Raw genomic sequence first — 17,156 nt, 5'->3', positions numbered from 1 at the left:
ATCAAGTGCATATTATTCTCTTGGGAGAGACAGTGCTTTCTTTTGCTGGCAGATTGGTATTACTATATTTTTTTTTTCAAAGTTTGATGGATATTTGAGCTACAAAATATACAGGTAATAAGGGCAGTATAATATTGCAGATTAGAGTATGCAGTCTTTATGTCCATATACAGAATGCCAACACTAATGTCGATATGGTCTGAATGCTGACATTCAAAATGTTGACGTAAGACAAAATGTCAACAAAGATATTCACAATGTCGACAGGGAGAATGTTGAAAGTCCATTTTAGGGTACAGCTATGCTCAGGATTAGGGTTAGGCTGCGGTTAAGGTTAGGGTCGACATTCAGAAAATGTAGAGATTTTGTACCACACCCATAGATTAGTATACTGTGCAGTGTATATACTGTATTTGCCCTTCAATTGATTATTTGTATATTGAAAATACAGCAACACTAATCAAGCCACACCATCAAAAGTTGCTGATTCCAACCCTGTGTCCAGTATCTGCTAGCCATATGTGGTGGGTGCTACATGGGGGCACAAACATATTAGAGAGTGACTGCTCGTACTTGTGGGCAGGGAAAGACAGAGACATGCAAGGAAAGTACCAGACATTTCAGTAAAATCTGATGCCATTTCAAAACCACAATTCAAAGAGTATCCAATTTACCAGTGGTTTCCAACTCCAGGCCTCAAGTACCACCAACAGGTCATGTTTTGTCTACTCAGGGTCAGAATAAGGCTTGTGGGAACCCCAGGGAAACTAACTTGTGGGGGATCCTACCAATAAAATTGTCAAAACGATATGCTTGTGTCGGTGATGCTATTCAAAAGTATAGTCTGTAAATACTCCCAGCACCATAAATGTGTTGTTGTAGTGCCCCCAGTTCACATTATGCCATACAGAAACCGTGCCTGTTCACATATGCCACAGTGCGCCCCACGCTGGTGATATTGCTATGTGTGGGGGCCTTGGGAAAAGGTCCCTCCTGCCCTGTAGTTAATCCGCCACTGTGTGGATATCTATAATCACGTACCGGCAAGTTTTGCTGTGTTTGTATTTAATTATCCCACCTGCTGCCACAGACAGAAATGTTCACAACATGACCTGTAGAAAAAACTTGAGGATTGGGGTTGAGAACTGCTGCAATATATTGAATATGGGCACATACAATACATAACCATCATGTACCATATCAAGTTAGATCATACTAAGAACCCTGCATCAGTCAAACAATTGCAGGCAAACTAGTATAATGGAGGAGATGTATCAAACCTTGTAGAGAGATAAAGTACCATTCAATCAGCTTTTAACTGTCATTTTACAGGCTGTGTTTGAAAATTGACAGTTAGGAGCCGATTGGTTGGTACTTTATCTCTCCACTTTATCTCTCTCCAAGACTTACATCTCCCCCAGTGCATGGATCTATTATTCTCTGCTTGTTTCTCTATGAAACTTTTTTCTACATAGAAACATTAAAGTACTTGCACTTAAAATAATATGTGCCCTCTGCCCACCTAATCCCACATAGCAGAATGCTACTGTATGTAATGTGAGAATACAACAGCTTGCTATCATTGTGTCTTGGATTAGTTGAATAATAAACTAATAACTGGAGCACATTGAACATGTATAGTTATTTAGCAGAGGTACCAGACTGCTATAGATGTCTCTTTCTAAAACAACACCTGTCTTAAACTGTTCCAATAATGTGATCATCTTACCCAGCTGATTTTGTGGTAAATTCCATGCTGCGGTATATGCTGCTGCTAGCACAACTGTTCTACTCACTTAAAGGGAAACCAGCCCTCTTTTCTATTCCAGTGTATAAAGGCTTTTATCATCACTTCCAAACCAGATATAGCAACTGTCATCTTCAGATTATAACATTACTCAATATACTTGGAACAATCTTTTTATTCATTCTTGTGGGGTTGATATTACAACACTCAGATACAAATGATGTTAACCAGCATATTAAAATATATTTAAGATAGCCTTTAATAATATTAAACATTGTATTGGTAAAGCAACGTGGTTCCGTGTAAGGAAATGCCATTGAAATGATTTTGACGAACTATTTTAAGAGAAAAAAGTAAATAGGTGACTGCACAAATGTATGGAGGTTAGTAAATGACCCCCATCAGCACCAGCTAACAGTAACCACTCACTCTGCGGAAGACACTACAGTCACATATAATAGTGTCCATCAAGGAGCATCTTTCCACAGACAGCAACCGGGACAGTGACATTGGGCTGAGTTTTATCTACAGTATTTGTCCATCTGCAGCCAGTGGGCTGAGCAACAAGAAGCGTTCAGCGCTCAACTTGGCAGTTTGAATGTGGCACCAGCCTTTCTGTACCCCACCATCTCTTCTTCTGCCCTGGTCAGTGATATCTCCTCTTCTCATCTAGTACATGCTACAGTGCAGTCCCGGCTGTCTGTCAACAGCAGATTTACAGTCATTGTCATTGTGATGTGAGAGCCCTGACAGTGACACACAGATGCTCTGCATCCTCACATGTAGCCCATGCACTACTGTGCGGTGCCCTGTGCTGCTTCTACCTGACCGCGGTCTTATTATTATTATTGCTTTTATACTTTTGTCATTTTGTTGGAAACTGTGGGCAACTTTTCCTGCACAGTGCCATCCAGCCCAGGGTGCTACTTACCTGCCAGCAGTAGCAGCACACGGAGAGCCAGCAGCAGGGGCAGCATATTCGCCATGAGCAGAGGTACCAGCTCCGGGGGCACCACCGCACTGAGATCCTTCCTCCGGGTCTGCAGCTCGGGGATGGGCTGTGGATGAAGCGCTGCTGTCCCCCTCTAGCCCCCCTGGTGGAGGCGGGGTGGGGGAAGGTGGAGAGTGAGGGAAGGGGGAAAGAGACAAAGATTACAGGGAGGGGAGACACAGACTGCTCCTGAGAACTTCCAGACATACAGTACAGGCAGCAGTCACACAAAGATATCCAGAAAGTAAATGGATAAGACTATAGCTAACACTGGTATGGTAACTGGTATATGCATTGTCACTGTGTAACCATCCTAAACAAATCCGTTTATCATGCGGCATGAGTAAAATAAAAATGATATGGAAGTTAGGGTCTCCATCCTCTTAGGTCTATTTTTCCCCTAAATTCATTAAGGAGGAGAACATTTCCTCTAACCCTTTCATACAGATACATAGGGCCTGATTCAGAGCCGTTCGCTATTTGCGGTCGTTCGTTCAAAAGCAAGGGGTGGCTATTCAAATGATCCGTTCGCAAATTGCAGTCTGTTCACACCTCTAAGTCTGAACGAGCGTGCAAAACATACGCTCGTTTATTTGTTAAAAACGCCCCCTGGCCGCTCTCACCATACGTCATGTCCGCTATTTATTAGATTAATCGAGTACATCGACCAGCGTATGAACTGCTCACTATTCTTGTGGTTGGTTTTTGCTACCACAATCTTGCGAGCAGTTCTGGCTATAAAATAACCCAGTGACGTGGTCAATGACGCTGCTGTATTAATTATGCACACCCTTAAAACGCCCGTTTTGACCTTTAAGCACGCCTGCGTTCGGATCTCCACTCCCCATTTTCAAGCACCTTCCCCTGTTACCACCCACATACGCCTCATTCTGTCACTCAAAATAGCAGGCATTCGCTATATTGCGAGCACATGAATTTCGGCCGCACTGACTGGTTCGCGCATGCGTATAACGATCCGTACGCATGCGCAGAAGTGCGAACATCGCTCGGAACGAGCGTACTGCCGCTAGCGAGTGGCTCTGAATGAGGGCCATAGTTGTTACTCCAAAGCCAGCCTAGCACTCAGATCAAACATCAAATTCCAAAGAATAGTAATAAAAGGGGATACAAAGCTAATAAAACACTGTGAACCTTTTTGTTTGTATGTAAACAAATTGTTTTATCTGGAGGCATATTTGTATGGGAGGTAGTGATGAGACGGTCTCAATGCCGACAGTGGAATCCCGACGGGATGTAACATAGGCGTAGAAATACCGCCGCCTATGTTCAGAGCCATAACTAAACTTTTTGGCACCCTATGCCAGAGAGAGCATTGGCAAACCCCCCCCCCCATTTTTTAAATAGGGATATAAGATAGTGCACCTGTAAAAAGGGGAAGGACCAGGGAAGAGATAGGGGTACTCCTGGGGCAGCCGGGAGATGCTGGGGGTAAAAGAAGAGGAAGCTACCCTAGTTACGGCACTGCCTATGTTCATCCCAACGCCGGAATGCCCTTGCCATGCGGCCGCCGGTCTCATCACTACATCCCCTTTAATAGCATACACTGTGTCATCATATGCCAACAGGAAAGCAAGTGATATAGAGGTTAATTGAGGTATAGGTCAGAATGACAAAGCTGCAGTAACTGATGCAGTAGAAGGTGTTTATAGAACAGCGGTTTTGGGCAATAAGATTTTACTGGAGTAGGTGGCATAATGAATCTATCCATAACCCTTCAGAGGAATACATGAGAGAGAAAACCAAATCCTTTTATGTATATTAGGATTGTTAAATACACTTGTAGAGTGAGAGTCAGTAAAGAGAAATCAGCCTTCCATGTAAGTGTTTTGAGGAGCAGTTAGGGAGAGGTCCATTATCTGGGGTTCCTATATCTCATGAGGAGGTCAAGGCTAATACAAGCTATTGATAAAAGGGGATGTAGTGATGAGACCGGCGTCTCTCAATGCCAACAGTGGAATCCCAGCAAGGGATGTAACATAGGCGTATGTTCCGACATCGGGATTAACGCCTATGTTAATCCCGATGTCGGAATGCCAAAGACGCCAGCCCAAACAAAGGTAAGTCCGAGGTGCCCTTAGCGTTAGCTGCGGGGGGTTAGTATTAGGAAGTCTAGCGGGGTTAGTGTTAGGTGCAAACACAGGTAGGTATAAAGTCCACACAGTCAGCTTTGGTATTACTATTAGGCAGCTTAAGGTAGCTGCCTATGGTACCGGGATTTGGGGACACCACTGAGATGACACCCAGGCAGTCAGTTGTAGATAAATAATTTAAAATGCTTACTGCCGCACAGCTTATACATGCCAATATCCTGAAGCTAGAGAATAGGTAATTGGGGTAGGGCCAGAAGCATGGAGAGGTATAAGTTGAGTTGAAGCAGCACCAAGTTTTTTTTATTTTTAATGTTCATATACTATTTTAACTTTCTTTTAATGTTAAAGATTGGTGGATCATCGGGACCAGCTGCCCCACCTCCATGTCTTCCTGCTTCCAGTCCCTGCCTCTATGGCCTCCCACTGACTTCTATTAGTGACAGGGCCACACAACGTTTGAGTCCAGGCTGGGATGGATTTCCTCTGTGTCAGCCCTCTGTGTCAACCCTGTGCTCAGTTAATAACTATGAACACAAGCACTCTCTAGCTGACACAGGTATAAAAAGCATGCACAGAATACATATGTGCAATGGGTAAATGTTTACCATATATTCCCTCTGGATTCTGTGAACACAAGCTCAGTTTCTCCCTTGAACGGCCAAGCCTGCACACAGGTACAGCCCTGCTCTGTCTTGACCTAATAAACCTAGCACTGTAAGGCAGGAATGCTAACCACTGCGCCTCCATTAACATTTCCTTGAACTGGCCCATTACCAGGGCCAGTTCTATGCATTTGCATGGTACGCAGCTGAGTAGGGTGCCACATAGTTAAGGGCAGCGGGCCGCGGACAGACTGTGTCTCTGTGACGGACAGAATTCGGTAAGCACTACACAGTTACAAACACACGAGCTGGCGGCTGTGTGTTTGTTTTAATTAGCAGCCAATTAGAGTCAGACAGACTCTCATTGACTGCTGCGCCCACTGCCGGAGCCGGGCTGCAGCGAGTGAGCTCCATCTTCCGGCTCCTACAGTGGATAATGGGAGAGACGTCATGACGTCTCTCCCATAATGCCGAGCGGGCTGGCCCGTGAGGACGGATGGAGGAGCAGATGGCGGCAGCAAGAGCCGGGATTCAGTTGTGTGTTTTTTTACATGTGTGTCTACTGGAGTGGGGGACACCACTACTGGGGGCACTGCATCGGGGGGACCACTACTGCGGAGGGGTGGGACTACTACTGGAGGGTGGGACTACTACTGGGGGCACTGCATCAGGGTGGGACCACTAATGGGGACTACTACTGGAGGTACTGCATTCAGGGGGGGCAGGGGCGCTGAGAGGAGCGGGAGCAGGTACTATTTACCGGGCCCAGGCTTCCTAGAGGGCTGCAGTGGGAGACTGCCATAGCAGTCTCCTATGCCTTTGGGGGGAGCAATCACACTGATCGTGCCCCCCTGGCTTTGTGCTGGGATGAGGGGTTCACAGCACCCCCTCCCCAGGGCTGCAAAAGTGTCTTTTTATTTGCTTAAGGGGGCGTGGCCATACCCCCGTGATTAGGTCACACCCCCTCCTCACCTGGGCCCGACAAGGTTCTCTATGCCCCTGGGGGGAGGACCACTACTGGGGAATACTACTGGGGGCACTGCATCGGGGGGCACTACTGGGGGTAGACCACTACTGGGAGTACTACTGGGGGGGGAACTACTGTGGGCACTACTGGGGGTGGACCACTACTGGGGGGGACTACTACTGGGGGGGACTACTAGTGGGGCACTATTGGGGGGGACTAGTACTGGGAGCACTACTGGGGGGCTACTACTGGGGGCACTACTAGGGTGTGTTACTACTGGGGGCACTGCATCAGGGGACCACTACTGGGGGCACTGCATAGGGGGGACTACCACTGGGGGCACTGCATAGGGGGACCACTACTGGGGGCACTATATAAAGGGCACTGCATAGGGGTACCACTATTGGGGCCACTGCATAGGGCGGGTCTACTACTGGGGGCACTATATAAGGGGCACTGCATAGGGTGGACCACTACTGGGGGCACTGCATAGGGAGGACTACTCCCGGGGGCACTAGATAAAGGGCTTACTACTGGGGGCACAAGAGGCACTGCACAGGGGGGCACTGCTTAGGGGGAATCTCTACTGGGGACCTGCATAAGGGCGACCAGTACTGGGGGCACTGTATAAGGGGCACTACTGGGGGCCTGCATAAGGGGGACCACTACTGGGGGCACTGCATAGGGGGGACCACTACTGGGGGCACTGCATAAGGGGGACTACTACTGGGGGCACTATATATTGGGTACTATTGGGGACTGAATAAGGGAGACCACTCATGGGGCACAATGGGGGGACAACTACTGGGGGCACTGAATAGGGAGGACCACTACAGGGGGCACTGTATAAGGGGCACTGCATAGGGTGGACCACTACTGGGGCAATGCATAGGGGGGACTACTACTGGGGCCACTATATATTGGATACTATTGGGGACTGAATAAGGGAGACCACTCATGGGGCACAATGGGCACTGAACAGGGTAGACCACTACTGGGGGCACTGCATAAGGGGGATCACTACTGGGGGCCTGCATAAGGGTGACCACTACTGGGGGCAAGTTATAAGGGGAACCACTGGGGGCCTGCATAAGAGGGACCACTACTGGAGGCATTGCATACTGGAGGTACTGTATGAGGGGCATTACTGGGGGGACTGCATTAAGGTGCATATGGAATGGAAAGGACTTTGACACGCCCCATTTGTCAGTGACCACGCCCATATGTATCAAAGCTCGATGTGAGATAAAATTGTGAAATATATATCACCAACCAATCAGCTACAAACTATCATTTCTTAAACACAGCCTGCAAAATGTAAGTTAGAAGCTGATTGGTTGATGATATATATCTCACAATTTTATCTCACATCAAGCTTTGATACATATGCCCCATAGTCTTTCCTGCTGCGGGCTGAGGTGGCAGCACCACCTGTCCGTGCCGCCACTGACACTGAGGTGGGCACCGTCGGAGAGGATGCAGTGCAGCCAGGTCAGCCCTTTACTTACTGTTGTGGATGGCTGCTGTGTGTGAGAGAAGAGAAAATGAGTGACTGCTGTGTGTGAGAGAGAATGGGTGACTGCTGTGTGTGAGAGAGAATGGGTGACTGCTGTGTGTGTGACAATGCCTGGCTGCTGTGTGTGTGCATGTGAGACAATGGGTGACTGCTGTGGGTATGCAAGAGAAAATGTTTGACTGGTGCGTGTGACAATGGGTGACTTCTATACACCTGCATAGTAGCCATATCTATTATCAGTAAAAAAAAAAGAAAGACGGCTAGTTGCTTTGAGCAATCGGTGAACAACTGCCGTTCGCATGCGTGCTGCATCTATTCACTGGAGAGAGGGACTGATGGCATGCCCAGCAGCTCCCGGAGCGCTGGGCATGCATCCAGTGTGACAAAAATGGAGTGTTGCTCATGGTTATGGCTGTTTCCATAAGACCACGGCCCCTTAATTTCTTTTGGCACACGTAAAAATTGGCCTGGGGGCACCAAAAAATATATTCACTTACCAAAAAATTTGGGCTAGGGCTGACCCTGCCCATTACTAGTCAGCCTGGGCTTGCTCTTATGATTTTGAGGAGACAGTACCATAGGCCATTTTCTATAATATTAAAGTGCTCATGTTATGCACACAGGGGTGTAGCGAAGGTGGCTCCAGTGGAGCATGTGCTCCGGGCGCCAAAATGGACAGAGAGTGCCATCCAGGGTTCTGGAATTCATGGGGCGCTGCACAATGTGACGGCCGCCTGTTATTTTTATCTTGGTTTGTTTGCTTTATATCCTAAATAAGTTACAGATCTGAGATCCGGTTCTACATTTTATGCTTCCTCAAGCAACCCAGATTGCCTCCCCTCCAGCCCTCCCTCCTCTGTGATCATCTTTTGTCACCTCTCCTTCACTGTCATTACATTCACTTCTTACCTCTTTAATTAATTCTCTTTCTTCTCTACCCTGTGATTGGCTCTTTGCCCCTGTCCATTCCTTTCTTATTGGCTTCTGTCACTGGCCCTCTCTGATCAGCCCTTTGTCCCTCCCCTCTCCTTTCATATTGGCCTCTATCATCTTCCCTCTCTGATCGGCACTTTCCTCTCCCCTCTCCTCTTTGATCCCATCCCTCCATCTCTCCTCATTCTGTGCTTAAATCTACTTAATAGTTACACATCTGAGGTAAAATCCTAAACTTCAATTATAAGGTATGAGTTTAAAAAAAGTCACTGCTTTGCTATTTAAAGTAATGGAGGTATTCCCAGGCATGACCACACAGTGTTATTTGAAAGGTCTTTTTTTAAAAAATTAGGAGACCTGAAATAATAATAATGGTGGTAGACAGAACATGATTAGTAGTACTCACATTAATATAGGTGCAATGTAAATGTAGAAAGTAGGAGCATAGCTAAGAAGAGAGTTTCCCATAGGTGCTCCCACTCCAGTGAAAGCTACAGGGGGCAGTATTTCCAGTAATAAGCTGTATACCCAGTGGAATTCCACTCTAGCACATGTACTCTGTCAATTTAAGTTAAATGATCAGAATATATAATGCAATCTCCTCTATTGACTAATAACAATGAATCTAAGGAGATAAAAGTCACATCCTAGGTGCTATACATAAATAAAGCAGTGCCAAAAGAGCTAAAGGGGTAGCTCCTTAGGCACTGCTTTATCTATGTACAGCACCTAGGATGTGACTTTTATCTCATGTCATGTCAGATCACCGGGGCATTCCATTTCCCCAATTGGACCTCTACGTCCAGCATGATACTGCCACTGTTTGCTGTTTTTCTCTTCACTTCAGTATTCCCCTACAGACTGGCCCATACCCCACTGGCACAGTTCAGTACAGGGAGGGGGCGATATGACATGCACTTTCTCCAGGCACCATGGAACCACGCTACTCCTCTGTATGCACATGTTAAAATTTAGCGTGACCCAGAGCAGCCTAGTAGTAGCATAGTTGTCTATGTCTACATTTGTTATTGTACTTTGAAAATAAATCAAGCCAAATATTGTTCTTCAATCTCGCCCTAATGCCCGTATAATTTATTTCTTTCTTTTCTAATCCATTTCTTCTGTTACATCCTATTGTATAAATTTTAGTGGGGGAATTACATTTTATTTCGTTTACACATCAGTCATTGTAGCCCACCCCATGACCAGAGTATTCTATTACGCCAACACCACCACCTGTACAGGAGAAACTGAATATTTTTACCATGATTTAAAATGATAAATTTGTTTCTATTAATTCTAAAAGACAAGTGTACTCCAACATACCAGCCTTAGAAACACAGAACATATACTGAAACAAATAAAGTAGGAAAGAAAAAACTTTCACTGACAAACAGCTGCTGCAAGCTAATGGAAACATAATAAAAAATGTGACATGAAGAAACAAGATACATATTGTCACCCCCACTACTCTGCCACCATAGACTTGTATGCAGGATGAAGAACGGCTTGTTTGAACCACATAGCAGCTGTTACTAATCTTCACTTGTCACATTGCAGTATTCCTACCATTAGAAAACATAACTATACAATTATTGTTGTTTCAAATGTCACAAACATTGGTTGGACTCTATTGGACTCTACTGAACTGTATAACAGTGCATAATAAGGGCTGAACAGACCTCAAGAAAGAACATACTATGCTCAGGGGCGCATTAACAGAGGAGAGGGCTGGTGTTCGCTCCCCGTCCGGGGGCCCCCTCCTCTATCCTCGGCTGCCGTCAGCGAACTGACAGCAGCAGTAGACTCCGGGCGCTAGTCTGTGCCTAGAGTCTACTGCGCATGCGCAGGTCACTAGGAAAATGGCGTGGCAGCCATTTTCCTGGTGATTCCCTACTACACATGTGCAAAACGCTGGGGTGGCAATTTTCCAGGTGTTTTGTGTAGCGCTACTCCATGGGACTTTGGAAAGGTAAGTATAAAAAAAAAAACGTATGGGAGCAGGGTGGACCCAGGGGCCACGTGCACCGCACACCCTGCACCCATTATAAATATGTCCCTGACTATGCTACAAATTATACTGTACTTTCAAAACACTTTTGCCACTTCTTTGGTTCTGTCACAACAGTACAGGCTGACTTTAACAATGCCATCAAGGCAGTTCTTTCTCCAACAATTGACAACTGAAGTCCAACTCAGAAATGGGCCTTTAGAACTGTCCTACGTTCCCACACATGCACCCTGAGTGATGGTCTGAAGGATTCTCTCTCTCTCTCATCCTCTCCCCTGGGGAGGGAAGAGTCACCTCTTCTAGTTTAATTCATTTGGCAAAATCTCTGTTCTCGCACCTTCTTACACATTGGAAGGTGCAAGTTTGTCCTCAAACTCGCAAATGTAATAGGGTGCGAGTTTAAAGGTCCCAGTTTCACTCGCATGTGAGTGCATGTGAGCAAAACTGCGGATAAGCTCTCACCTTGTATTGCAACTTTCATTACAAGGTGCAAGTTACACAGGAGCATGCACAGATCAGTAAGATACATGCATGCTCCTGTGTGAAAAAAAGCTATAAAAGTGTAAAAATAGAAAAATAAATGATGTGGGGTCCCCCTCTAAAAGCACAACCAGCACCAGGCTATTCTGAGCCAGTCCTGGTTGTGAAAATATGGAGGGGTGAAAGACCCAGGTCTTTTCATCAACCACCAGGCTCAGTGAGCCAGTCCTGGTTGTGGAAATACAGGGGATAAAATGAGTAGGGGTCCCCCGTATTAGCCACAACCAGCACCGGACTCTCTCACAGCCGTGGGACCTGCTTCACGAGGTTCCCCATCCAAATCATTGTCACTTCATTCTAGTCAGCCCAGGCTGGAGATCCCTGGGAAGGTGGGGACCCCACAATAAAGGGGTTCCCCCTCTCTAGGGCAACTCGGGCCTTGACTAATAGTCTGGGGCTATCCCCAGCACCCCTGGGCGGTGGGTGCCGGGTTGTTGTGTGAAAAATAGAATAAATAATATTGTCCTTTACAGGAGCCATACAGCCTCCCCTGCATGCTGGCACTTGGAGAACCAGAAGTACCAGCATGCCATACGGGGGCATCAAGGGCCCGCTGGTAACTCTAATTCATGTTCAAAAGACAATTAAAAAAATTACAGGACACACACACCCAAAGTTTTATTATTTTATTACATATGCACTCACTCATTCACTCACACTCACCTGCACTCACACTACATACTTACACTTGTCCCTAGCGCTGGTCTGTCGCCTTGTCCAGTAGAATCCTGATCGGGTCCTGTAAAAAATAAAACATACTCACCTACCCCTTGGTTCCAGTCATCTTCATTCCATGTAAGCATCTTTGGTCTTCTTAAAATAAAAAATTAATAATGCAGACCCACGGACATAGTACTGTCCTCTAATAACGGTACTTCACGAATGACGTGACAGCCACTGCATTTCCCATAGAAATGCATTGGCTGAATGTTCATTGGCTGAGAGAGGTGAATAAGGGGGGACCCCTATTCATTTTGTCCCCCATATTTCCACAACCAGGACTGGCTCACTGAGCCTGGTGCTGGTTGTGCTTTTAAGCGGGGACCCCAAGTAATTTGTTTATTTAAAAATGTTTATAGATTTTTTCATACAGAAGCATGCATGGTTTTTCTGATCTGTGCATGCTTCTGTGTAAAGCCGGGTACACACTGGAGCGATGTTGGGCTGATATGCCATTTCATAATGACATATCACCTACATCACTCAGTGTGTACCGGCGATTGCGCAGTCACGCGGTTGCTAGCAACAATCGTCAAGTTTCAGGGCCGGCTCCAGGCATGTTCCACCTGAGCGGCCGCACGAGGGTGCCACCTACAAGGGGCGCGCCGATTTTCTCCCTGATTTTCTGTCTGGCAGTATGCCGGGCTGCCCACCCACCAAGCTGCGCTTGGCTTTGGACACACCCGCCCTACCACCACCAGCCAGTCCCTCCTACAAGACTGGGCGGGCCAGGAGTGACGTCCCACAACATCCCGCGCAGTCTCTGGCGGGCAGCGTAAGACGACGACGTGGATGGGCACTGGCAGCGCAGCTACCGGCTGCTGCTGCAGTGCTAGCGGCGGCCGGCTGGCCGGCCACCGGACCAGTGTGTCTGTCTGCACTCTGCAGCCAGTGAGCAGGACGCCGGGCCCGGAGAGGAGACGTCAACTGACGAGGTGAGGACAGCCATGCTGAGAGACTCCCTCGGTAAGTGACTGCGGGGCACCGCAGCGTCACACACACACACACACACACACACACACACACACACACACACAACAATCACAACCTGCCTGCTGCCAGCAGCCAGCCCATGAGTAAAAAAAACAGTGAAGTGTGTGGTCCACACACTTCACTATTTTTTTACTCATGGGCTGGCTGCTGGCAGCAGGCACTGGCAGGCAGACTGGGGTGCGCTGGCAGTGGCGGATTCAGGGGGGGCACCAAGGCATGTGCTCCCCCCTGTCATTTTCGGGATTTTTTTTATTTAAAAAATTAGTGGGGCTGCTGGGGCGGCTGTTTCACTGCCGTTACTGGCAGTCGACCCTGATACATAACATCAGCTGCAGTAGGCCAGCTCCATGCTCGGAGGCTGAGGCTCACCAGCTCCGCCTCCTTGAGGTCAAGCTGCCCTGCTGCTTGCGCTAAGGCAAGAGGTAATCAGTCAGCAGCTCTTGGATCCACAGTGACCTGATGCTGCCTTTACTGCCCATAGTATAGGAACTAAAGTTTTAAAGCTAATTATTAATATGTATGGGAATCAATAAATTTTCTGAATATAACTGCAAACACTTAAGATACATTTCTGGGCCACCTCACCTCAGGGAGACTGCACCATTTTATATCTATATATAAATACATATATATATATATATATTTTGATATATATATATATATATATATATATATATATTTTGAGATATATATATATATATATATATATATATATATTCTTTGCTTTCTGGCATGATTGTGCCAATGTAAACTAGTGTAGAAAGACTAGTGTAGAAGCTCACAGTGATTGGTTAGTGACTGGCATAATGAGGAATGCTCCTCTTCCTGTGTATGAGGCGCATGCCAGTGTGGGTGGAATACTGTAAAAGTACTGGAGTACAGTAAAAAGTAAAGTTCACATATGAATGAAGGGCCTGATTCAGCACAGATTGCTATTGCTAAAGCGTACACAGATGGGCGATTGTTACGTACAGCGCTTGCTTATGCATTGCAGTGCACGTGCGTAAAAGCTTCACTGCATTCGCTGAGGCCGCGCAGAGCAAATGCAGAGTGAGTGACAGACAGTGAGCGTTTGGTGGTGATGACAGGGGCTGGTTGGAGAAACGCAGGCGTGTCAGTGTGTTTGAACGCCATTAGAGGGGTGTGCATAAATTAGCCACTACGATGGGATATGCAGCTTGAGTGTTCACTGCATGCAGAAACTTTAGCAATTTATAGGTCAGACCTGCTGTAAATGTCCAAGTGGCTCCAATGTTACTCAATGTTCCCAATGTTTTGGATGGATTGCAAGCTATGTAAGGTAAAAGAAGTGGACGCCTGCATGTTGTCCATGCACTGGCTTTGCGATTGCAAACAGCACACCTGCGTACACGATTGCAGCTGTGATCACATCAGTGATCCTTGCTGAATTAGGCCCGAAGTCAGAGGTGGGTAGCAATGGTAGCATTACCTTACCTATCATCATTGGTATACTGCATCAGTGTATGACAAGCATCCGGGAAAGAGATTGGGAAGAGTGGTAAGTGAGATGGTGCTGGTCGCAGCCAGCTACATATATACGTCCTTTCCAACAAACAAACCAAGATTTAAGGAATATAGAAATATCTGTGTTTATAGCCAATCGGGCATAATTTAGCAGACTGGACATACAGTATTTATGTGCAAATTGCCTAAATTTCAAGACAGTGAACTATTTATGCTGTGTAGATATATATATATATATATATATATATATTGTTTTTAATGCTATATGTTTTATATTAAATGAGACTAAGGGGTATATTTACTAAACGGTGGCTTTTTAGAAGTGGAGATGTTGCCCATAGCAACCAATCAGATTCTACTTAACATTTATCTAGCACCTTCTAGAAGATAATAGCTAGAATCTGGTTGCTATGGGCAATGTCTCCACTTCTAAAAACTCTCACTTTAGTAAATTTACCCCCTAAAGATTTTTAAACCCGTTCCATCTCCACTGAATGTTTCTATGTGATCAGCGCTGTTTTATTACTTGTGTGTGGTAGGTATAGACACACAACTGCGAGAGCACAAATATTGGAGGTGCTCAATCGCTAACAGAGCTGATTCCTATGGGACCTGGCCAAAATATCTGCATTTCTCCACTTGAGCTGAGGTACTTCGAGGCAGAAATATGTCTAGCTGTAAGAGGAATCCTCTATAATTATATGTAATCCAGCAATAGTCTGGCTTAAAATTTGATCAGCTGTTCATCTAAGACATAATATAGACGATATATTATGTGACAGTATAGAGGTGGTGACGCGGACGGGGTGGGTGCAGACGTGCAGTACTTGGCTGGTATGTTAGAAGTTGACGCTTAGATGAGGACAAGAAGAGCGAGCAGCAGCATGCAGACAGTGAGCATGCAGGTGGTGGTGGTGCTGCTGCTGAGAGATCATGGGGTGGGGGGATAATTGGGAATAATGAACAGTGTGGCGTGGTAATAATAACCAAGCAAGGACTGGAGAGAGTAGTACCACAATCCCAACCGCCGGCAAGTTAAGTATTGGGCATTAGGAGGGGGGGGGGGGCGCTCCAACATTCCTCGCACAGGGTGCTGGAACACCTGGAGCCGGCCCTGCCAGGTTTGATTTACTGTACAACAAACCTAGCGATTTCGCTTACGGCCGTTGCATTGTTAATGAATGATGTAACGATGATCATTCCATCATTCATTAAAGTCATCCAGGGTGGACGCACAATCACTATTCGCAGGCATTCGCTCCGATGTCAGAACGAATGCCCGTCGCTCCAGTATGGACCCAGCTTTATTTGCACCTGTTTAGGCTATACTCACTAGCCTGAAGCAGGTCTATTGTTTTGCGAGTTTTAGGTAAGTAATATTGTGCGATTTATAAACTCACGCTCTATTACATTGGCTGAGTTGTATGTTTTCCATGGGAAAACATCTGGATGCGAGTTTCGGCAGTGCGGGAACATGAGAAACATGTGAGCTTGCAGGTTCTCACAACCTTTTATATTTGCACGTTGTAAAAAAAATGCGAGTTAAGTGTTAAATGCGCATTTTTTTTACAACACACACCCTATTACATTTAGCCCCAGATATATTGTTAGTAACAAGAAAGTGTCCTGGGGGGGGGGGGTAATTTTTATTGAAATTGCCTGAGGGACATATGGGTAACAAAAGGTTAAAAGAAACCATGTGCAGATCCTGTAAGATTAAGGTGCCTTAAGTATACTTTTTCTGGGTATATTAATGGTGACCGTTGATTCAGAAGGCATAGGTAGGTATAATGCCTCATGCAAGAATAGGTTCATCTCATTATCAGAATGATCACCATGATATACGTTTCTAATGGGTATGGAATGATAGATAGACAGTATCTTGATGGACGGTCAATAGTTAGACAGGGAATAGTTCGACAGGGACAGAAGGTCGACGGGGTTAAAAGGTTGACAGGTAAATAGTAAACATGCAAATGGTGCCTAACCTAAACCATCCCCTTGCGCAACCTAACCATAACCCTACGCCAAGTGTCTAACCCTATTCCTAAAAATCATGAAAGACCTGTTCTGTGTCGCCCATTTGCATGTCGACCTTTTGACTATGTCGACCTTATGCACTGTCGATCATTTACCTGTCAACATTTTAACCCTCTTGACCTTTTAACCTTTTTGACCTATTCATTGTCTACCTTCTAGTGTTGTTTTCAATTGGTTTTAGTTTGGTAGCTCCCCTGAATCCCTCTCTATGAGCAGCTATTCTGAGGAGTATATTTAGAATATGAATTTCTGCAGCAGTTTAACCTTAGGCTAATGCATTAATAACTGTGTATTTGGTAATATATAAGTGGTTTAATTATACATTTCATATTTGTTACATCTAGCAATTTAAGGCATTAAAGTGTTGGCAGTCACCTCATACAGTTTGCCCTGTATGAAACATTGGAGCTATTGTTCTAATAATTGCAAAGGTCTCTGGGCCTGATTCAGCAAGGATGGCAACTGCTAAAGCCTACGCAGATGGCGCGAACACTCCACTA

The 17,156-nt window shown here is 45.9% G+C and overlaps 1 protein-coding gene across 4 annotated transcripts in view; it reads right to left on the bottom strand.

Moving 5' to 3' along the window:
* The window catches only part of MAMDC2 (MAM domain containing 2), a 131,434-nt gene that overhangs the window by 87,737 nt on the left and 26,541 nt on the right, over positions 1 to 17,156 (bottom strand). For 3 of the 4 annotated variants that reach the window (XM_088475716.1, XM_088475718.1, XM_088475719.1), the window contains exon 1: positions 2,679 to 2,779. The exons of the other annotated variant lie outside the window; for it this stretch is intronic. In XM_088475716.1, the coding sequence (XP_088331842.1) occupies positions 2,679 to 2,733 (55 nt within the window). In that variant the 5' untranslated portion in view covers positions 2,734 to 2,779. Of the gene's footprint in view, positions 1 to 2,678; positions 2,780 to 17,156 lie in introns of those variants that run through there. 4 annotated transcript variants of the gene reach the window in all.

The sequence above is a fragment of the Taudactylus pleione genome, unplaced genomic scaffold (genome assembly GCF_031769625.1).
Source record: "Taudactylus pleione unplaced genomic scaffold, aTauple2 ptg000177l, whole genome shotgun sequence".
Classification (NCBI taxonomy): Eukaryota; Metazoa; Chordata; class Amphibia; order Anura; family Myobatrachidae; genus Taudactylus; species Taudactylus pleione.
This window is presented reverse-complemented; position numbering and strand designations above follow the sequence as displayed.